Source organism: Corella eumyota, chromosome 1, assembly GCF_963082875.1.
Source record: "Corella eumyota chromosome 1, kaCorEumy4.1, whole genome shotgun sequence".
Taxonomy (NCBI): Eukaryota; Metazoa; Chordata; class Ascidiacea; order Phlebobranchia; family Corellidae; genus Corella; species Corella eumyota.
The window spans coordinates 11,288,668-11,311,900 of NC_137490.1; the positions used below are offsets into that span (position 1 = coordinate 11,288,668).

General features: G+C 27.2%; 5 protein-coding genes and 1 non-coding gene across 6 annotated transcripts; 3 read left to right on the forward strand and 3 right to left on the reverse strand.

The window, feature by feature from the left end:
• Nucleotides 1-30: 30 nt before the first annotated feature.
• On the reverse strand, nucleotides 31-8,302 carry LOC145750984 (protein unc-93 homolog A-like). Its single transcript, XM_082567055.1, has 10 exons — nucleotides 8,048-8,302; nucleotides 7,745-7,932; nucleotides 5,934-6,114; nucleotides 5,716-5,858; nucleotides 2,435-2,669; nucleotides 2,163-2,301; nucleotides 1,804-1,977; nucleotides 1,631-1,724; nucleotides 1,365-1,543; nucleotides 31-1,240 (listed from the first exon to the last, which is right to left on the reverse strand). The coding sequence occupies exons 1-10, from the start codon at nucleotides 8,242-8,244 to the stop codon at nucleotides 1,106-1,108; spliced, it is 1,665 nt and encodes a 554-aa protein (XP_082423181.1). The 5' UTR covers nucleotides 8,245-8,302; the 3' UTR covers nucleotides 31-1,105.
• Nucleotides 8,303-11,385: 3,083 nt separating this feature from the next.
• On the reverse strand, nucleotides 11,386-11,458 carry Trnak-cuu (transfer RNA lysine (anticodon CUU)). The gene has a single exon. It is a non-coding gene; the product is annotated as a tRNA-Lys (tRNA).
• Nucleotides 11,459-11,698: 240 nt separating this feature from the next.
• LOC145743835 (nudC domain-containing protein 3-like) lies at nucleotides 11,699-13,925 on the forward strand. Its single transcript, XM_082561894.1, has 7 exons — nucleotides 11,699-11,967; nucleotides 12,029-12,101; nucleotides 12,227-12,419; nucleotides 12,721-12,850; nucleotides 13,045-13,194; nucleotides 13,323-13,511; nucleotides 13,792-13,925. The coding sequence occupies exons 1-7, from the start codon at nucleotides 11,764-11,766 to the stop codon at nucleotides 13,900-13,902; spliced, it is 1,050 nt and encodes a 349-aa protein (XP_082418020.1). The 5' UTR covers nucleotides 11,699-11,763; the 3' UTR covers nucleotides 13,903-13,925.
• A 470-nt stretch (nucleotides 13,926-14,395) lies between these two features.
• On the forward strand, nucleotides 14,396-16,551 carry LOC145743829 (carnosine N-methyltransferase-like). Its single transcript, XM_082561882.1, has 7 exons — nucleotides 14,396-14,538; nucleotides 14,647-14,839; nucleotides 15,078-15,260; nucleotides 15,589-15,731; nucleotides 15,818-16,011; nucleotides 16,128-16,345; nucleotides 16,444-16,551. The coding sequence occupies exons 1-7, from the start codon at nucleotides 14,444-14,446 to the stop codon at nucleotides 16,543-16,545; spliced, it is 1,128 nt and encodes a 375-aa protein (XP_082418008.1). The 5' UTR covers nucleotides 14,396-14,443; the 3' UTR covers nucleotides 16,546-16,551.
• Nucleotides 16,552-17,354: 803 nt separating this feature from the next.
• Nucleotides 17,355-19,324, forward strand: LOC145750312 (uncharacterized). The gene is made up of 6 exons (XM_082566314.1): nucleotides 17,355-17,932; nucleotides 18,051-18,171; nucleotides 18,287-18,353; nucleotides 18,487-18,577; nucleotides 18,665-18,881; nucleotides 18,965-19,324. Exons 1-6 carry the CDS (start codon nucleotides 17,622-17,624, stop codon nucleotides 19,073-19,075), a joined length of 918 nt encoding a protein of 305 aa, XP_082422440.1. The 5' UTR covers nucleotides 17,355-17,621; the 3' UTR covers nucleotides 19,076-19,324.
• On the reverse strand, nucleotides 19,170-22,938 carry LOC145750301 (GDP-fucose transporter 1-like). The gene is made up of 7 exons (XM_082566302.1): nucleotides 22,681-22,938; nucleotides 22,241-22,338; nucleotides 21,956-22,152; nucleotides 21,704-21,793; nucleotides 21,374-21,549; nucleotides 20,232-20,429; nucleotides 19,170-19,999 (listed from the first exon to the last, which is right to left on the reverse strand). The coding sequence occupies exons 1-7, from the start codon at nucleotides 22,864-22,866 to the stop codon at nucleotides 19,841-19,843; spliced, it is 1,104 nt and encodes a 367-aa protein (XP_082422428.1). The 5' UTR covers nucleotides 22,867-22,938; the 3' UTR covers nucleotides 19,170-19,840.
• Between the last annotated feature and the right edge of the window lie 295 nt (nucleotides 22,939-23,233).

Below are 23,233 nucleotides of genomic sequence, written 5' to 3' on the forward strand. Positions count from 1 at the left end.
TTTTTTGCACTACTAAAAATATAAATAAGCAACAATGTTAAAATTAATGAGGTGATTAGATTAAAAATAAGGAATGGATATCATTTAAATAAACAAAAAAAATGCTAAAATTTGGTACAACAAAGAATTGGTAACCTCAAGAAAATAAGAGATATATAATAATTTCCAAAAATTGGCAGTACTGCATTTAGTTATAGAAAATTTGGTCATAATACATTTAACTATACAAAAATGGTAATACAGTTAAATATAAATATTCCAACATTACTTTTTTAACAAACAATACCAATTTACCATTAATGAATTATGTTTATTTTGATTGCAAGTAGCAAAATTAAAATAAAAGCAATTTAAAACTGAAATTTTAATAAATTACAAAGCAAGAGCAATAAATTAAGAATTTGCACCATTTCGAAGCAGAAATGAAAAATTTCACTGCATAGTGAATGAAGATATTAATAAAATGCATGAAAGTATCGTCCGGACATTCTTGTGGTACCATATAAGCGAGCTGCTTCAAACTTACATATAAAGCAACAACTTTATTGCACAAACTTAATAACAGTTTGCAAAAAGAGCCTTACATTGAAAAAAAGGCAAAATTCCTTGATAAAAGGGCATAAAAATGAAATTATAATTTTTAGTGTGCAAAATAAGAGAATGTAAAATTAATTAAGAAAAAGGTGTTTGATGTTGTAGCATGATCATAAGATAAATTAAAATCTTACAACACATAAAAAAATGAAATGGGTAAAGTTTTTGGCACCAAATGTTGGGATTGTTTACTGTATTGTTGATATACAAGAAAAATGCTATTTAAAAAGATGCACATTTTAATACACAAAATAATATTAACACATGACATGGCTATAACTGCAGCAACAATAAATCTTTGAAAGCACCAAAAATTAAATAAAATTAAAGCTATATGAACAGTAGATATATTTGAAGTGCAATAACGGTGCCCAATTGAGGAGTAATTTAAATTTTTATATACTACAAATATTACCTTAGTTGTTACAAAGTCAATTGATTGTAATTTTGGCGCCATAGCAAACTCTATTCTTAATTAAATATAAATTAAAGCATTTGATTGAGTAATCAGTTAAAAGTCGGTTCGCTCTGATTTTTTTTGCACACTATTACGTGAATCCAAATAAGCATCATTATCCTCCACATCTTTAATATTTTTCTGGCTTCTCACATTTTTTTTACTAGATGGTCGTTTTCGTTCCATAATCTAGAAAAAGGTTGATAACAAAATAATTATTATCAATGAAAAAAAATTTTTTTTTACCTACCCCGCCCCTTGTTTATAAAATAACAGGGGTTTATACTATTTTTAATAAAGATTTTAATCTTACCTCTACTACATAATACAGCGCCATGCCAACAACCAAGACCCCCAATAATATATACATCTTGACACTAACACAAAGAAAGCTTTGGTATCCAAATGAAATGACAAATCCCAAAGATTCCCATAATCTGTAGTTGGCAAATGCAGCCTCTTGATTGTTAACAAAAAGAACTCCATAATAAGCTAAAATTTAAAAATATAAATTTTAAAATTGTAATTTTATGCATAAATAGTAATTTTTCGCCTATATAAAAAATAAATATTATTTACCATTTAATTGTGTTTGCCAGACTGCATCCGATACTCCCCAAAATGCTGGTAACAAGAAAAACAAAGTAACTGCCTGAGGATAGGGTATCCACACCTTGAAAGACAAAACTTCAGGTTGAAATTATTTTTCTATGTTTTTTTAATATTTAAAAACAAGAACTGCAAAACCTTACCTGAAATACTATAATGAGTGCAAGGTTAATAAGAGCGGCCAGTGTGAAGAGTGGAGGTCTACCGGTATATTTTTCCACATAGCCCATCAAAAAGGAGAATACGGAATCGCATGCTCCATAGCACATCAATACAAACCCAACCCAGTTTACAGCCAGTGGACAAGTAATAAAAGACTAATAATAAAACCGTTCATAGAATAAATTTTTTGAACTAGATAAAATATCGAATTTTTTTATTTATGTTATAGTAAAACATCAAATTACTTAACATTTAAAGCCCAATATGGCTAAAATACTAGTTACATAATTTTCTCAAAAACATTTTTTTTTCATTTCTTAGCAATTATGCAATTACTTACTCTTGTGACGTCACCAGTAATAAACGCTTGCTCAAAGCCAGAGTACATAGTGATTGGTATAAGAAGTAATTGGCGTCTATCGCGCATGTGATGAAAACTGGCAATTAATAATGCCAATGGGCCTCTAGTCTCAGTATTTCTACGCAAATCAAAAATAATTGGTAAAAAAAGAATGTGCATTTACTTACTTTTTTAACATAATCAAATGTTGAAGAACTAAATATTTGGAGGCCGTTAAATAGGGCACGACACGTTCTTAAAAACTAAATTACCTTATTTTAATTTTGTCGACTAAAAATGCCATAACTGCAGCTCCAACCATGGCTACTCCAAAGTATATGCCCATTAAAGTGTATAACAGCTGGCTAGGTACTTTTCCTGTTTCAATATCAGTAACCGGGCATTCAGTTGTGCTGAAGTTTGATCTAGCTGCGTTAAAATCATCTTGACAATCGTTTTTTCCGCAGTAAGTTTCGATAAATTCTTCAGAATAGCAATCAGGAAATTCTGTATAGTCGAAACTCGTGTTAACCAAGCCATGCTTTACATAGTAATTATGGTTCGAAATCTTAGATTTCGAAACATATTGTTATTGTCATTATATTTATTATTATTATTATTATTATTATGGTTCGAAATCTTAGATTTCGAAACATATTGTTATTGTCAGTGTATTTATTATTATTATTATTATGGTTCGAAATCTTAGATTTCGAAACATATTGTTATTGTCATTATATTTATTATTATTATTATTATTATTGTTTTTATTCTTATTTGACAAATTTTGAAAGACGATAACTTTTGTTCTTTAAAACTAAAAGTTCTGAATTTTTAGTATGTTTGTTATTATCCCAACGAATCGCAAACCTCCTATTAACGACATTTAATTATCACTAATTACTAATTAATATATTTTATTATTAAAATTTAAAGATTAAATTTGCTGAAATTTTAATATGTTGTTGGTATTATTATTTTGTATGTTGCTATTTAAAATGAAGATTTAACTCTAGCTAAATATCGTTTAATCATTATTTTTGTTTTTTATAAAATAATGAATCAGTGTGAGTTTAACGCTTGAATAATTTAATAGCGTTCTGGTCGCTGTCAAAAATCGTCCTTTTCGCTGTCCATTAAAGTAAAAAATATTGGTTGAAAATTTAAGTAAAATGTTAAAATATAAGTAAACAATGTGTAAAATTTTCGTTTTAATTGTTTTGTTATTATTATATTTTAATACTTGTTTGATTACTAAAAAATTAAGATCGGTATTTTGCTTTTAAATTTAGTTTACTTTTATATTACAATATCAATGAGTGCGTGTTCGCTTGTTAAAATTAGGTTTAAATATAAAAAAGTTCATATTTAAATTTATAATTTAATTAATAAACCTACTAAATAAATTATATTTATAAAAAAAATCAAACAATTTCGAACCATATTTTATTTATCAAATAAATCTAGTTATTATTATTATTGTTTTTATTCTTTCTAGTCAGAATTTTGAAAGACGATAACTTTTGTTCTTTAAAACTAAAAGTTCTAAATTTTTAGTATGTTTGTTATTATCCCAACGAATCGCAAACCTCCTATTTACGACATTTAATTATCACTAATTACTAATTAATAGGTGTTTGTTTATTAAAATTTAAAGGTTGTTATTAATTTTTTAAATCTTGATCAATTGCATATTATGATATTACTAACTCAAAAATAAATTAAAATTTTAATTTTTATCACTAATTGGTTAATAATAGGTGTTTATTTATTAAAATTTAAAGTTTGTTATTTATTTTTTAAATCTTGGTCAATTGTATATCATGATATCAGTAACTCAAAAATAAATTAAAATTTTAATTTTTATCACTAATTACTAATTAAAAGGTGTTTCTTTATTAAAATTTAAAGGTTGTTATTAATTTTTCAAATCTTGGTCAATTGTATATCATAATATTAGTATCTCAAAACTGAATTAAAATTTTAATTTTTAATCACTAAATACTAATTAATAAGTGTTTGTTTATTTAAATTTAAAGGTTGTTGTTAATTTTTTAAATTTTTGTCAATTGTATATTATGATATTAGTAACTCAAAAATAAATTAAAATTTTAATTTTTGACACTAATTACTAATAATAGGTGTTTGTTTATTTAAATTTAATGATTGTTTTTAGATTTTTAAATTTTGGTCAGTTATATGTTATAATATTTATAACTTGAAAATGAAAAAAAAATTAATTCTTTTTGTTTATTATATTTAAATGCTTGTTTGTTGATTAAAAGTTAAAGTCCGATATTAAGCATTAAAAATTTGATATAATGTATTTTAAAATATAAGTAGTTGAAAAACATATTTGAAAAATAAGTTTCAATTGTTTATCATATTTAAATGCTTGTTTATTTAATTTAAATCAAAAATCAATTTTAGGAATTTAAAATTTGGTATAATCTATATCCTGATATAAACAACTTAAAACTGCGTTAAATATTAGTTTTGTGTGTATAGTATATATAAATGCTTGTTTGTTTATTCAAATATATGTAATATTCTTAGTTAATGTTTATGCATATCTTTTTTTATTTATAGAAATTTATGTTAAAAATAATCAAATAATTTCGAACCATATTTTATTTATCAAATAAATCTAGTTGTTTTTATTCTTATTTGACAAATTTTGAAAGACGATAACTTTTGTTCTTTAAAACTAAAAGTTCTAAATTTTTAGTATGTTTGTTATTATCCCAACGAATCGCAAACCTCCTATTAACGACATTTAATTATCACTAATTACTAATTAATATATTTTATTATTAAAATTTAAAGATTAAATTTGCTGAAATTTTAATATGTTGTTGGTATTATTATTTTGTATGTTGCTATTTAAAATGAAGATTTAACTCTAGCTAAATATCGTTTAATCATTATTTTTGTTTTTTATAAAATAATGAATCAGTGTGAGTTTAACGCTTGAATAATTTAATAGCGTTCTGGTCGCCGTCAAAAATCGTCCTTTTCGCTGTCCATTAAAGTAAAAAATATTGGTTGAAAATTTAAGTAAAATGTTAAAATATAAGTAAACAATGTGTAAAATTTTCGTTTTAATTGTTTTGTTATTATTATATTTTAATACTTGTTTGATTACTAAAAAATTAAGATCGGTATTTTGCTTTTAAATTTAGTTTACTTTTATATTACAATATCAATGAGTGCGTGTTCGCTTGTTAAAATTAGGTTTAAATATAAAAAAGTTCATATTTAAATTTATAATTTAATTAATAAACCTACTAAATAAATTATATTTATAAAAAAAATCAAACAATTTCGAACCATATTTTATTTATCAAATAAATCTAGTTTTGAGTTGATTTTCATAGAATTATTGGTAATCACACAAATTACGTAACAAATTTTTTTTTTAATTTTTTTAAATCATTTCCCCTAATTTATTCTTTAAATTGTAATTAACTTCAAAAAAATTTAAAAAATTTTTTGTTTTTAATAATACAAGTTTACCACGGATAATATTAAATAAGATGTTCGTTTAACTTACGAAGATTTGTGGAGTCTTCGCTAGATAACACGAAGGAAGAAATGAGATTTCCTATTATATTGTTAAATTGAAAGAACAGAAAAAATACCCCGAAGAATCGGTTAACGACAGTGTCAGTTGTTTCATTTGTTAACCTGGCATATCTGCAAAAAATCGTGTTTGTTTTAGCGTATAAAAAAACTTTGTCGATAACCATTACCAATGTAATAAAAAAATACCTTTTAGCAATGGTGGTAAGATAAGCACACTTAGCTGACCACAAGGGAGCGGCACATATTCCTACTATGATAGATGCTGGCGTTAGCGTCCCCCAATGGGGATAAAAGTTTGCCAAGCTGTAGGTCGAGTAACCCACAATTGAAATACATATTGTCCATTTGCAGCCCAGGTAACGTATTACTGTAAAAATACAACAAAAATTAAGCCATAAAAAATATTTTAAAAATTGAAACAGTGTTTGTAAGATACTGATTTCCCCAAAATACCACTAAATGATAAATTTTATACAACTTTTTTACAGAAATGTCGACTCATGGCATTAAATGTTTTATTAAGTTCTTTGATCAACCGACCCGTATTAACAGCGTTTTATGATTTATATTAAACTGTTGGTTTTACAGTTTATGCTTGCTAATGTTGGCTTTACAATAGACCGTAAAGTAAGTTTTTAGTACAGCGTTCGCCTGTGTTGTGGGGTGCCCTTAAAAGCTGAAAATTTAAAATGGCTGTTAATTGTTATCAGTCACAAAAATAAAGAGACCACAAAATGGCAACGACCTTAATTCTATTTTGGGAGGCAAAAAAACATTTTCTACTGAACAATAAAATGGGATTCATAAGAATAAAAAAACACGTTTAACATGGATGATAAAGTAAAATAAATGTTTGTTGAGCAGTTAACAATTTATTACTTGGTGAGTTGCTAAATGTCATTGCAGGTGCAGGAAAACATGCTTTCACAAAGCTAATAAAGCTTGTTTAAAAAATAATCAAAATCCCAAGGGTAGCCTATTTAATATTTTTCAACATTAAAACATTTTTTAAACCTTAAATTAATAAATTTTTACTATTTTAAATATAATTAGGTGATGACCTGATCAGCAAAGAAAATAAGTTAATACACTCAAGTGCTTTCAAGTCTGAAATTTTATGATATCATAAAAAGTCCATACCTGACGCGAGTATTTTAATATCATAAAAACAATGGGATAAATGGAAAACCCATTTTTATAAACGTTCTTATAGTTTTATCAAACCTGTGAGTTGGCAAAGTAAACAAATATAAAACTTTGTATACGTGCAGAAAACCGTTAAATACAGAAGCTAATATTAAATTTACCGTTAAAAATTTTTTTGAAAACTATAATTTTTGATTTCATGGTAAATAGGCCAAAAAAATGGAAATTTTTTAAATTAAGATATTAAAAAAAAAAATTTTTAAAAGCACTTTCACCTCTAACAATATAGACTTACTATAAAGTTATTAATTAAACTCGCGGGGTTGTAAATTCTTGCTAAAGACACTTGAAGTTTATTTGAAAAGGGACATTCGCAAACATTTACAAAGTTGGTACGTAATAAATTCAACAAAAATGTTTCAAATTCTTTGACGGATTTTAATTAATTTGACGTTTTGTCACTTACGTAAAGAAAAGATCAAAATACGATAAAAATTTAGATCCCCTAATAAATAAAAGGGTCAAATATTTTTAATTAACGCTAGTGTAAACGTTTGTATAAGGCGTGGTATAGCAAAAATATTCAAGTCAGGGCACTCATCGCGTTAGTACTCAAGAAAATATGCAAGCCAGTTTTCATAGCCTAATATCAAGGACGGGTTTGTGTAAAGTCCCTATATGTAAATATATAATTAAGTGGTTCTTGATATTTCGTTTATCTATATAAAAACAAACAAAATCTAAAAGCATATAAATCGTTGTTTTCCCTTACACCAAAAATACCCTTTTTAAAAGAAAAAAGTTTAATAAAATCGGTCAGAAATTTTATGTACCTTAAAATATTTACGTACCGTAAGTAGGAAGAAACATTGCAGAGATAATAAGCGAGCCATATATAATCGATAGCGAACCTGTTCCCAACCCATCTTCATAGTTCAAACTAGACTGTAGGTTTGATACTCCGCCAAATGCCGTGAAATTACACATAAACGAGAAACATATCAGAAGCAAATTTTTCCATATATGTATCTTCGCTTTCCTAAAATTATAACACAGCTTTTTAAAAAACATAAATAGCAACTTCTCGTTAACATTAAAAGAAATAAAGATTAAAATTGGTGCCATTTTTTTTTGATATTTCACTACTTTTTTACTTTAGTTTAGCCGGGTCTCTCATAATTGCATCCAAATCTCTGTCTGTTTCGTCCGAACTTTCCGATCCAGATCTAGATGACCTGTCTTCTGGTTTTGTTAAGCTTCGCTGTTCTTCCGAGGCATCAAAGTCACGTGGTTTATAATTACCAGCATTATCTTGTTCAATATTGTCACCCGAAGCTAAAGAGTAGCTCATCTTTGTAGATTTCTTGGCACAGTTGACAGCACAGTATATACGCTTATGCTACAGTCAATTACTTCTAAATGCGTAAATTTTGTTGTAATTAATAAAAGTCTCTGCATAATTTTCCTAATTCTTTTAAACAATTTATATAATGAGAAAAACAATCACTCAATTTTTAACGCTAAAAAATATTAAAAACTCCACAATTCTGCAGTACACTTTTCTATAAATAAAAAATGACATTTCAGTTTCAACTAAACGATACATTTTTAAACATTAGAATTTGATCAATATCGTTTATATCCGATGTCTAGGAAGTTTTACCGTATTTAAGCACGTTGATGGACAAGTGGTATATTAAAATACTAACTACAACACAACAAGTAAACTGCTATAATAGCTAGTGGGTATTCGTTTGTTGCCATTTCATGTAAGTAACAATTTTAAACTGCTATAGTAAGCTACAGTAAAAACTATTAGTATTCAAGTTAATAAAACGAAAGTTAGTTACTTCTAAATACACTATAATATCTGCAAATTATGTTTTTAAAAAACTTCTTTTTTTAGAACTCTGTCAACACCTTACAACTAATATATTCAAGTTCTAACATACTTGACTTAATATATTTAGGTCCTAACTTTTACACATTTGTATTATCATACGATACGGTCTTTGTTGTTAAATAAAGGAAGTGTGACGTATGAATAACTACAAAAAGGCGTTACCAACCTGAACATACAAGTTTTAAACACAAATTTAACTGATGCAGTGGGGATAGCACAAGTTTTATAAGTATGCGTTTCATAGGCCTACCTGTACAATAAAGTTTTTAATACGCATACAAAAAGGTAATAGGAGTTTTTACTATTTTTATTAGATGGATTAATTATTAACTTTACCTTAGCACGTTTGCATTTTTTAACTGTTCGTAACTACAAACAACTTTTGAAATACTTGAATATTTATAAGATAATGGGACAGTGTTTACTCAACAATGATAATATTTCAAACTATCTTTTTTAACTTCCTAACAGTATTGTAACTATTTTGAACTATATAACACACAATACGCCCTTTCTTACCACCTTTATTTAGACAGTTATACTATATAACTTACATAGAATACTGGTTTACATTGGTTTTATATATAATTTGTTCTGTTAATAAATGGTAACGCGTTATAAAATAACAGGATACTACATTCTGACGCGAAGCACCGTTCATAGAAATTTCGCCGGATAAGTCTTACGCATTTAGTAAACCCCGCCTACTCCATTTACAGTACGTCGACCAATAGAAACACAGAAAACCAATGAGATCTAGTATGCTATGTAGATAGTGGCTTGGCTTTAAAACAGGTTGTAATTTAATCCGTCTAAACTATTTAAGTTAGTTTTCGGTTGTGGAATTTTTTTCATTGTGTAGGTTCTACTCAAATATAAATGGATAAAACGATATTATAATAAAAAACTAAACAAACTCGATTCAAATACCGGATTTTCTGTGTGATCTTTATGATATTTTTAAGTTGTCTTTCAAGTGTCTTTAACTTAAAAATATGGGCAATTTAAAGTTCAATCATGTTCGAAGAACACACACATTTACTTTTCTTAGATTTTTGTCCCTTGAGGCAACCTAGGCGACAGTTTTTAACCGAATATGACTAATTGCGGTTTATATTTTTAAACTAAAGTTATTACTACTTTCATAAAAAAACTGATTTAACTTTATGTACTTGTTTATATAATCTGACTGTATAACTAAACGATTTTGCATCCTCTCACCGGAAAATGACAGTTCAAATCAGCTAACACGTGTTCACACAAAACTAGTAACGCAAGTTCTAAGTTCCTGTCAGCTTGTTACAAGATAATAATATGAAGTCAACTAACTTTCAGGTGACGTCATAATGATTTGATGCGCTACGTATTATACTCGTTGTATTTAGCCTTATGGTAAAAATAAGGTAACATTAAAACTAAAAAAACATTATAAGGGGTTTCTAACTTGCTAATTTATGATACTGACGGTTTTTTCTTATATCTATGTTCCAATACTAACGCTATAGCTAAAAATAAGCTCGTTTGACGTGAAAAAAATACTTTACACATCGATGATCTTTCAAACCCTACATTTACACACGAGAGTGAGTTTAGTTTGCCATTTGTAAACAGCATCACAAACATTTGATATTAAACGCCTGTACCCAACTACGTTTTTTTTTGTTATCGTAATTGTGAAGCCTTTATCATATTTAGGGAGATTGTAAACATGTCTTAAAAAGAGTTAACCTTAAAATAAAAACGTATAATGTATAGGACCACTTTTACTTTTAAGTTAAAGATTGTATAATAGTGTTCCGCTTTTTCTTCTGTAACATGACTAAATAATAAAAACTTGTACAATTTGTCAATTATTTTTACACGTAGGCAAGTTGTGGTGTAAAAGGCAATTTTACCTTTTCTTGAACAGGGTAGGTACTTCAAACAACAGGCGTATTTCTTATATCAATGATCTTGTTGGATAAAAATAATACAACGCCTTAGCAACTAGCCAATAATAAAACGAGTTCCATAGGTCCGGGTATGACGCATATTTCTTTAAGGTACTATAAATCACAGGTTAGCGCCAAAACCACATTTATTTTTTTAACATTTCAAAGTTTAATATTACCCATACTTTGCCTTTTATCCATAATGGTAAATACGTGAGCATACCTATGTACAAATAAACAAAGCACGTTGCTCTATTAAAAATTAACGATTAAATAGTATTTTAGGTTAAGTATAAAATTAATATATACAAAAAAATTAATTAAAATTTAAGTCACCATAATTTTGTTGCATAAAGCAAAATAGCGAGTGTTTGTTAGACTAGGCTAACTACAATGGGTTTTCGTTTTTTACGAGAAACACGTACGAGAAAAGGGGACAACAGTATATGACCCATAAAACTAGGTATATTTAATTTATCTTCTGTTGTTAAAACTGTTTTTAACCTAGACTACCGATTTTTTTTAAAAATGGCTAAACTTCAAAGCGGGCAAACACGGTTGTAAAAATTTGTTTGCAAAAAGCAAACATATTTGTGGAACGAAAAGCATTACTAAACTAAAAAAATGTAAAAATTAAAGTTTGCACTATAAAACAAATCGCCCAACGTGGGGCTCGAACCCACGACCGTTGGATTAAGAGTCCAACGCTCTACCGACTGAGCTAGCCGGGCGATGACTCCTAAAACATCAGTGGTTCGTTTAAGCAATGATCATATGATTATTTGAAATAGTTAACTAGATTCTATTGTTTAAAAAATAAAGCTTAACTAAAATATTTATAAATACATTTTATTTAAATAAATGTGTTTTTTTACTATGACTTAAATAATTTGACATCACTGAGCTTTGGCGAAACATTTAGCTGCTCTCTGCTGCTTTTTAATAATCAATGGTGCAAAGTTGTTTAAATGTTGTTGTCTTGTATGATATAACATCATATTTTTGTTAATGCAAGGTACATAAATTGTGTTTAAAAATGTCATCTTCTGCCGATGAGCGTATATTAACTGCGTATGATAACACGTTGCTTGGAATTCTACAAAATGAAGCTGGTCTGGAACCCTTTTTGGACGTAATTTTTGGGTTTTTATGTCGCCGGACGGATTTTTATAGAATTATGAAAGATCCTATGCAAAAATATGGCTTTCCTGAAGGTGTTGCTGAAAATATGATACGAACAGTAAGTTAATGTTAAAAAATATTGTTTTATACAGTGTGATAGTGTTAATACGCTTTTGCAGTACTTCAGAAAATATCAAGATTTAGTTTTTAAAGCTGAAGAAAAAGCAGAAAAAATTCAAAAATCCAAGCAAGGTTAGATTTTACTTGAAATATAATACTGCCTTTTTTAAACAAAAAATGGTGTAAAACTATAGATATTAAATTATGTAGTGATTGTTCAACCATTATCTGTAATCAAAAACCTAACATTTTTATAGTTAGTACCCCACCTGTTGCTAAAGAAGAAATAATTGAAGCAACAGAGGTAACTAAAAACGTGGAAGATTTAAAACCAAAAGATAATGATCAAATTGGCAATACACCAAATGAAAAAGAAATTGAGAAAAATACTGTGTCAAACAAAAAAGATACTGAAAAAGTTGAAGCCAAAGCTAGTGAAGTAGTAAATGAGTAAGTATGTTATTAATATTTTTTACGATATTTTTAGTCAATTTTGATTGTTATATTTATGTTAAGAAATTAGTTTATTTAAGACTGCGATGATAAAATTTTGCATAGCTCAAAAATAAAAAAAAAGTTGTTGATCTTTTTATTTTGTCTACCCTGTAATCTTTTTATAACGTGCAAATTTGTTATGTTAAAAATTCAGTTTTTGATTTGTTTAAAAAGTTAAGTGAAAATTTAGTATTGCAAGAAAATTTAGTATTGCAAGGGAAAAAACGTTATTTAATTTTATTATTTTATTTTAAAGTCAAGCTGCATTTCAAAAAAATCCAGACAGTTACAATGGAGCCTCGAGGGAAAATTATAGTTGGTCACAAAATTATGAAGACATCGATGTAAAAATTCTTGTCAACAAAAATGTAACCCGCGGAAAACAGGTTCAATTTTTAGTTAAAGACGATTATTTTAAATCGATTTTATACATCATACGTCTTAATTAATGTTAGAATTTTACCATACTAGTTATTATTTCACACATTTAGTCCTTTTTATATCTCAAAAATATGTATAAATATTTAAAGAACGGCTAATTAGCATACTTTCTTTAAAATTATTTTATATCTTCTTTAAGGTTAGAATAGAAATTGCACGCAAGAGCCTAAAAGTTCAGGTACAAAACCTGGAAACATCGAATTATGATGACATTGTTAATGGAGAACTGCAACATGAAGTTAATAAAGAAGAAAGCATGTGGTCATTAGAAGCTGGAAAAAATATATCAGTATGATTAAATTTTTTTTGTTTTAACAAAACGATTGATGTTGAGCAGAAAATTTAAATAAGCTGTAACTATAAGTTACATATATTTTTTCATCTTTTTTTTATTTAAAATAATTTTGATTTTATTAGATTACCTTAACTAAAGTGAAGCCAATTTGGTGGACAATGTTAGTAAAAGGGGAAGAGGAAATTGACATCCAAAAAATATGTCCAGAGCGCTCCATGGCCGACATGGATGCTGAAGAGAAAGCTGTCATCAACAAACTCCAATTTGATGACAGGCAAAAAAAACTTGGTCTTCCTCAAAGCCATGAAATGGTAAGAAAATATTTGAGTCCAAATAAATAAATTAGAAACAAATATTGTAATTTTTACTTTTTTGGATCACAGTTTTTTACGATTCTCGCTAATTCTCTTTTCTACTTTACAATCTTCGGTAATTCTCTCTTGTACTTTTTGTTCCTTGCCAATTCTTTTTTGTACTTAACATTCTTATTGCTAATTTTCTTTTGTACTTTACGCTCCTATTTTTTCGTAGACCTTACGGTACTAAAGATTTATTTTCTTAATACAACTAATATTTGTTTTTTAAAAACAGAAAGTTCATGAAATGTTAAAGAAAGGTTGGAATGCTGAAGACTCTCCTTTTAAGGGACAAAAATTCGATCCAAAAATGTTTAACATTTCTCCTGGTGCAATTGGAGACTAAATTTTGATAAGATTACCTTGCCAATTTTTTTTTTTTAATATTTAATTTTATTTTTTGTGTTACATGCTAAAATTATTTAGCATTTAAAAAAAAAATAATTGTAATTTATAAAAAAGTTCATTATATTTTGATGCTGTATTTTTTAAATTTGATTATTAGATAATATGTAGTTATTAGTTATGATTTAAGTAATGGATTTATGCATTCAAAAAAAATGAATTTATGCATTCAAACTTTATTTTTTTGTAATATTCCCCTTTTTTATTCATTGCTACTGTTTATTATACAACTAAATTTATTACAATGAATTTAAATAAAAAAAGATTTACTTAGTTCTGCATGCGAAAATCTGTAGCAAAATTTTAGTGCTGTTTTTGAATTTTTACATTGTTAATGATTTATAGTGAATGCAATTTTCATAAAATAATTATATATTGAGATTTGCTTACAAAACTGAATATTGTTTCAAAATTATTTTTGGTTGTTAAAACATTTTTGTTTAAGTTTTAGGTAATTATCAACTAGTAGGTAATTTTTTAAAATGGAAATAGAGAATGATTCGAGTAAAAAAGTAGAAAATGATCAAGAAGAAATTTTTCATTTTATGAAAGTCATGAATGCATTTAAAGCATACAGGTTAGTTTTTTTAGTGATAAAGTACATTTCTAACTAGGGTTTAACATAATTTTCTTTTACAACTAAATTTTAGATGTATGGCAAATTTTATGTTTTAATAATTTTTAGACGAACAACTCTAAGATTGCTGGATGTATGTGAAGACAATTTTTCTAAACTTTCAAGTAGACAAAAGGAAATGCTTCCAAACCATTTAGGTTTTATAAATGATGCGAAGGTTTGTGTTGATTTTAATGCTGCTGTGATTAAGGAAATAACCAATTACTGCAGTGGGATGTTTGAAAATAAAGAGTATACGGAGGTAAATTAATTGCTATTGAAAATACTTTTAATCAGGCCTTAAAAAAATTTTTAACAAGCCTTTAAATTATTTGGTTAATAAAGCTTTTTAAAATAGAAAATGTTATAAAATGATAATTAACTTATTAATCCATTTTGCACAGTTACTCATTTAAAAAAAATGGTTTAAATTTAAAATATTTTCTCAGTCTTCGTTTTCTCAAATAAAATGGCCAATTATTTATACATAAAATGCAAAGATTAAAGATCATGTACCGCACACTTCATTTGATATGGACAAAGTAAAATCAACACTTAGGCAAATTGTTAGAGATTGGTCCTTGGAAGGAGAAAAAGAAAGAAGTTTGTGTTACGAACCAATAATTAAGGAAATTTTACATAGAATTCCAATACCTGTTTTAAAAGAATGTTCACCCAACAATGTATAATAGTTTTTTGTTTTTTATAGTTTTAAAACTTTATGTACTTTATCTATAATTTCAACCCCTAGATTATTATAAAACAACATTTAAAATTCCTATTATAATATTTATGAAATCTTTTAGTCTACATAGTATTTTTTTTTATTTAAATGCATATGTTATTTAAAATAATAAATGTTTTGTATAAAAGAGCATAAAAACTGTTATTTAAAGATGCATAGGTTACCTTATTCCATTAGCTAAATAAGGATGATGCAAGAATTTAAACCAAAAATATTGTTTTTGGGACTAATAATTTTTTTACATATAACTAATATTTTACCTTTAGCCAAACTTAGATAAATTGAAAATACTAGTGCCAGGTTGTGGTCTTGGCAGACTGGCATGGGAACTTGCTAAACATGGATACTGGTGTCAGGGAAATGAATTTAGCTTTTACATGTTATTTACTTCTTACTTTATTATAAACAGGTAATTTTGAACTTATTCATTTTAATAAATATACTTTATTTTTTTAGACATAACATTTTAATTTAAAAACAAATTTTTCTTTTTAGAATGCAATCAACTTTAAATGATGATTTTCACCAATTTACTATTTATCCATGGGTAGAAAAAAGGTGCAACAACATATCATGGAAAAATATTTTGCAACCAATTAAATTTCCAGATGTAAATCCTTCATCGTTGCCGTTTGAAAATAAATTTTCAATGGCAGCTGGTGACTTTTTAGAAATATATACTGATAATGGTAATTTTTTACAGACTTTTTTAAAATTAAATTTCCATATAATAAATGAGAGTGTTTTATTAATGTCAATATAAGACATAAGTGACCAAATCAATACTGTTTTACTTCACTTTTAGACCAATGGGATTGTATAGCAACTTGTTATTTTATTGACACAGCCCATAACATAATAGACTACATAGAAAGAATATATCAGATTTTAAAACCTGGTGGATTGTGGGTAAATCTAGGTCCACTTTTGTATCATTTTTCTGGCATGGCAAATGAAACTTCTATTGAATTGTCATATGAGGAAGTTAGAGATGTAGTTAAAAAAGTAGGATTTACTATAAAGGTGAGTGGTATATTTATTAATTTTTTTTTAAATATTTTTTTATAATTTTTGATTACAAAATATTTGCAAAATTAACAGTAATTTGCATATTTTTAAAGAAAGAAGAGTGGCTAAAAGGACAGTACACAAATGACCCAAACTCAATGATGCAATATCAATATAACTGTGTTTTATTTGTTGCTGAAAAACCTAAAGACTAATAAATGGTTGTCTAATTTTAATAAAATACAAATCGTTTTTTATATGTTGCGTCTTTTGGAAAAAAAATGTCAAGAAGGGCATGTTGGTATACAGATGTCAAGGACAGGGCTAATACTTTTTGTATATCAAAATTTATTTAATATTGAAATAAGAAGTTTTTTCCCACACAATTTTACAGCAATGTAGACTGCACCATATAAACGTTATATATAATAAAGGGTTAATCTTAACCACTTCTATGGTGAAGTTAATACAAGATGATTTTTAAACCAAATAATAACATGATCATTTAAAAAAGCAAACCACATCTAAAGTTCGAGTACTATTTCAACAGCATTTTAGTTACGCCGTAATACTGTTAAATGGTGCAACAAAACGATTTTTTAAGTCTACACTGTTTAGTTTATGCTAACAAACGCTTACGTTTTTTTAAATAATATTTCCGCGATCACGTTATATCAACAATTCTTTTCTCAAGTTTTGCCCGGAGGCGGAGAATATTAAATAGTAACTTGGTTCCTTTTCACGTAGGCGTTATTTACGTATTAAATTATGACACTTGTGTTTAATGACGACAATTCAGGTTTAATTTCCATTAGGGAACGAAAACTTAGTCTGGTAGTCGTCTAGTTACCCTAAAGTGTGTCGCAACTTCGATCTAATCGCGTCAAAAGCCACTCTTATTACGTAATATGACGTCACAAATTACAGGTTTGTTTGTAGTGGGTCGACATAATCGCTCCTTAAATAATGGCCCGCAATTGTCACACCCGTTACGAAATTGGCCTTTACCTGATTTTCAGTCTAGTTCTTTTGATGTCATAACACACTTGATTGGTTTGTTGGTCATGTGATACGAAAATGATTGATGTCCGCAAAAAAACCTAGAGGGGAATTACTGTGTCAGAAAAGCATATAAAAGACCTTGTCAGTAGGTTAAATACAATTGTTTTAAAATTCTTGAAAAATTAAGTTAGTTTTTGAAGAAAAAGATTTTGGGAACTTTGCAGCTATTCAATTACATTCGTTTAAGTCAAGAAATTTTAAAATAACATATAAAGTCTTGCTACCAAAAATGTCTTGTTCTACAAGTTTAGATTTGTTCAATAATACCCCAAGAAAAAGAAAAGTAACACCCCCTCCATCTTACTTTTCTTTATTTCCAACCAACAATCGTAGTCAAATATTTTCAAGCAACCTCTCAGAAAATCGAAATACTGAACTGAATAATATACCGGAAGAAATTTTATCATTGCAAACAGATGACGAAGCTAACATAATAAACTGCAACAACGACTTTAATGATAATCGCATAAGCACTAGTTTTTCATTTAGCAACGAACCTTCAAGAAGGTTGGAAAGCGAAGACCACACTGAATATGTAACGTAAGTACAATCTTTATTGTCAATTTTTCTTTAAACGTCATAGTTCGGGGACACTCTTAAATTTAATTTTTGTTATTCTTGATACAATTTACTTTACTCACAAACAACATTTTTTTAGAATACCCTTTTTAACTATTTCTGAAGCAAAATCGTTGTATTGCAATAGGCTTCGTAAAAAGTCATGTCGCCATGAGTCAACTATCAAAATTACTCGAATTAGAACCAACGTAATTTGGAGGGTAGGCGAGTTAATATATTTTCATTTTGAATAAACGTTTATATGAAAACGACGTTGCCTTGATGATATCTATAATTGAAAGCAATTCACTTAATATTATTTTTGGTATTTTTTAGTATCGTTTGAAAACATCATTCGTTAACCGACAACCATTAAATCGTCGACTACACGAAAATTCACGAAGTAAGATGTAATGGCAATTACGTTGGTCTATCTATTTTTAATAACTTATCTAGAAGATTATTTTTGTTAACGTGATTTATGTAATACATTTTTTGTTAAGAATTTTTGTTAAATTTAGACTTGTTATGTTCAGGTACAAATGATGAATATTGCCCTACCCTAGACAATATTACTTATTGCCACAATTCCGTAGCGTTTAACACTGCCTCGCCTTTCTACACCCCGTACGTTTATGGATTATTTATTAAAATTTACAAAATAAAAAAAATGTTTTAAAATTAAAAATAATAAACCAAAAATTCCTTTTTTAGAAAAGTTTTAGTAAACGACTTTTATAACAACGACACGATAATTCCGGAACAATTATTAAAGCATTGTACCGGTAAAATTATATTCGAAGAGGAAAAAAATCAAGTGAAATCTATTAAACATAAAGATTGCATAAACTACGAAATACTACAAGCCTCCCAATATTATGTAAACCAGCATCATCGCATATGTGGTCCAAAAACACGTGTTCTTAAGCAGGTATATTTTTTTAAAACCAGTATTTTTATTACTGTACGTTTTTATGCAGTTTTCAGGACCTACAAATTCCGTTTTATTTTCAGATACAAAAAGTAATGCTGATTCCAGTTTATGAAATTAAACTTTTAAACAAGAAAAAAGACTTTCACTTTTGGGTTGTTGGCAATGAAAGACATGTTTTTGATCCAAGATAAACAAACATTTAAATTTAGTAGTTACTAGTTGTTAATTTTTCATTTTCGCTTTTTTATTATCGATTTTTAATCTACATTTTTATGTTAAATAAAGTTCAATACGGTATCAAAATGAATTATTTTTGGTATAGTGTATTTAAAATAATATCAATAGTAGCTATTCAGAAAAAAAAACTCCTAAGTGGCAAAAACTAGTGCATACTACAATACCACAAATAATATAGTAAAGACAATATAATTTACTGTTTTCTATTAGATTTAAATGCATTTTTTAAATATATTTTATTACAATTTATTCATTAGTTTATGTATTTCTGATGAAACATGGAATAAATTTTAATGCATATCTTTTATTTTAAGTGACATAATTTTATCAGTAAGTTAAATAGTAAGGCAAGTATAAAAAAAAAGTGCAAACTCCTTTTGTTAGTTAACTGCTTCATGAACTAGTTTAGCACAAAAATATTAAAGATAGATAATTAAATTAATACAATACTTGAATAACAAACCGACTAAATATTTAAAATAAAAACTTTATAAGCAAGAACTACTCAATAAAGCAATAACTTCCTGTCAATGTAATAATAAAAAGATTATAAATTTATTAAATAAACAGCAAAAAATAAAACTAAATACTAAAATTTAATAATTACATTAATATTTAATATATATAAAACTTAAAACTGCCCATCAGAATATTACAGCATTCTATTTTAAAGCAAAAAAATACAAATTGCAGAGTAAAACCCATTATTTATTGTCCATTTAAACAAGGGTCTTTTTTTCTTCCGAATTTTGTTCATCATTGTATTTTATTTCATTAATTTCATGTTCTTTTTTCATTTCCAAACTTTTAACAACAGAGTAAGAACTGGTACCGGTTAAAACTAAAACATTCGAAAACCACCATAAACCGGTTTTTATCTGAAATAAAAAATAAGTCTTGGGTCAGCTGTTAATGGTTACCATCTAAAAACTATCAATGGTTACCATCTTGATGGTTACCATCTAAGCTATTAATGGTTACCATCTTGATGGTTACCATCTAAAAACATGTTTTAATTTTAATACATAAATTTTCATAAAAAATATTTCATTTTAGTTTAAAAACTAAGTTTGGCTATGATGAAAGTACATGCACTGCACTTGAACCTACTTCTCCATTGTAGAAAACAGCAATGACAGTTTGTAAACAGGCTTTTGCTACCCCACTAACAGTGTGAGTGACTGGGTTGGTTACTTTAATTTCCAATCCAACAACGAAGCCCATTATAAAACCAAAAAATCCAGCCATGGACATATACAGCCAGAAAGACAGGCTAAAAATGTGTTCAAATTGAACAATTTCAGAAACCTGAAAAAATAAATCAAAAAAAAAAAAATTTTATTGGAAATTATTGTTAGAAATCGTAAAGAGGAATAGTGAAAATATTTTAGTCTTTTTTAAATGTCCAAGTTAAGCCTTTCATAATCAAAGCATGAAAACTTTACCAAGCATAAACAGAACAATTTAAAATAAAATCTTGTTATTTTTGCCCTATATTTTTCAAATATTTTTTAGAATTATTTTGGGTTGTATTATTTTGGAGACAAATACCACATTTATAATATTTACTTTTTATAATTTAGTAATTTAGTATAATATATTAATATAAATTTTAAAAAGGGGGTTAAATTTAAAGTTTTTAACTTAAATCATGTAATGAAATGGGAATAGAATTGTAAGATATTATGCCGCATCCTGTAAAATCCTACTATTTCTAATAAAACAGCTTAAAATAACATGTGCAAAACATAATACTATAGTTTGTATTGTTTCCTGCGTGATATATGTATAGTTGTAAATTTATTGTGAAATCCTACTAATTATAATTGTGCATTCCAATTTTTGCCATATGGAACATTTAGTTGGCAAATTATACATAACATTCTTAGGGGTATATTATTTTAACACAATTAAAAAAGATAAACCATATGGAACACATATATCTTGCAAGACATAAATACCATTTTTATATTACAATAATTATTTTTTGTAATATGCCCATTCTACAGGCTGAATTTTATTCATTGTAATATGGTCACAACTTGTAATCACTAAATTTGCCTGTGATAATTTACCCGGGAACCACAAAATAAATTTTTTTTTTATCTTAAGGGCATATAAATTCGACATGCTTACATATCATCCACTAAGTCGCATTATATATAAATTATTCTCAAGCTGTCAATATATTTAATATTTTGCTTTTTGAGATTCTAAAAATTTAAATTTATATTTTTACAACAAAAGCTTACCTCTGAAAATAATATTAATGGAAAAAACATAACACAGGCATTAATGTTGTTGAAGTATGTTAACTTCCAGATGTTGTTGTCCATTGCAGGCAAAACTTTTTTCACATAAATTGCATTTAAAGCCACCAATGCACTTGCAACCACTCCGTAGATAACTCCCTTTATAGACACACCACCTGAACATACATTTTAAGCAATTAAAAAATCTAAATATTATAAAATAATAAAATAAAAAACAAAAATTTAGTTTTTTTGTATTTAATTTTATTTTTTACTATTTTTATACATTTTGTTTTTGTTGTTTTTTTGTTTTTTTTTAGGTAATCTTACTTAGTGTGTCTCCTTCCTCATCAACTCCTAAAAAGAATCCTCCCAAAATTACTCCACAACAAACAATTGCTTTTAAACTTGTTTTCTTGCCTGAATGAAATTTAACAACATTATAAAAATCTAACATACAAAACTGATTATCAAAATTATTTTTTAATCCAAACTTACATAACCTAAATAAATTTTAAGTTATGTATATATATATACATTATGATATTTTAAACAAAATCAATTTACACGCAAAATGTTTACCTAAGATAAAATAGGTGAATATCAAGCTAAATATGGTAACAAGAGATCGTGCAATGGTGTAAAAAGCAATTCCAACCTCTCTTAAACACAAATTATTCAAAGTAATCATTGCAACAAAAACAACGCTTAAAGGCAAAGCTTCACGGGATAATTTTGCATCAAATTTAGTAGAAGGAAAACTCATTGTAGAGGGAAACCTGAAAGCCCAAACAAAATTACATATTAACATAATCAAAAATGTTATTTTAGAGTTTTACATTTTCTATTGTCACAAATGAATATTACCTGTTTGCTATGAAATTGCAAAAAACGCAAAGCACCACAGTAACGACACATTGGAACCATGTAACAAATATAGGAGCATTAAACTTTAATGTGTCACTCTGTAGAAATAAATTTGAAAATATGTATAGATTTTGTCAAAATAACAAATTTAACGGAAAAAGGCCAACTTTATAGCCTAACCATAGGGCAACTTTTTGTTATAGTTAGCAATGCCAATATATTACCTGGTCATTAACCTATTTTTGCCTTACAAAAGATTTTACTTGAAGAGCAAGGAAATAAAGAAATGTACCTTTGGAATTATGTTATTTTGTTTATGTTTAGTAACAGTTGCCTTTACCTGTTTATCAATCATTGTGCCATGTGGGTTGCTATTTTTAATTTACAATCAAAAATAAAATATTAACACATATTATAATAAGATTAAACATTTTTTGAACCTTTAACAGATATTTGTTTAGAAACACCATGCTGATGCTGACAGTCCAGTAAAGTGCAACTACTCCGACGACTCGTAGGTATTTCGTCAATAACGACTCCTTTCGAACATTATCTTCTTCACCCATTTTAAATAACTTGGTATAATTTCTGTATAAACCTATAATTCGCGGGTACTTTCTAAACATAATTACAAGTTTACTATTAACAAAAATAAGAGACCAGTAACTCACTTTTACATTACACGCAGTTCGAATAAGAATAAAAGCCCTAAAGCGTCAGTGCATGACGTGACGTTTCCAGCAACTAACTGAGGACGTTTTAGATTTCAGGCGATTTATTCCATAAACCGCAAACGTCAAACTATTTGTCAATCCACATTTCTGTTTAACCATATATTCCGTTAATACAATGGTTGCCTGTTATCAATTTTGTTATGGTGTTTATTCGAATTGTGTTATTGCAATACGAAACCATACATTGAAAAATAAAATCCATTTTTAATAACTATTTTACAAAACATTTTTTTTTTTATTAAAATTGAATATTATTTTA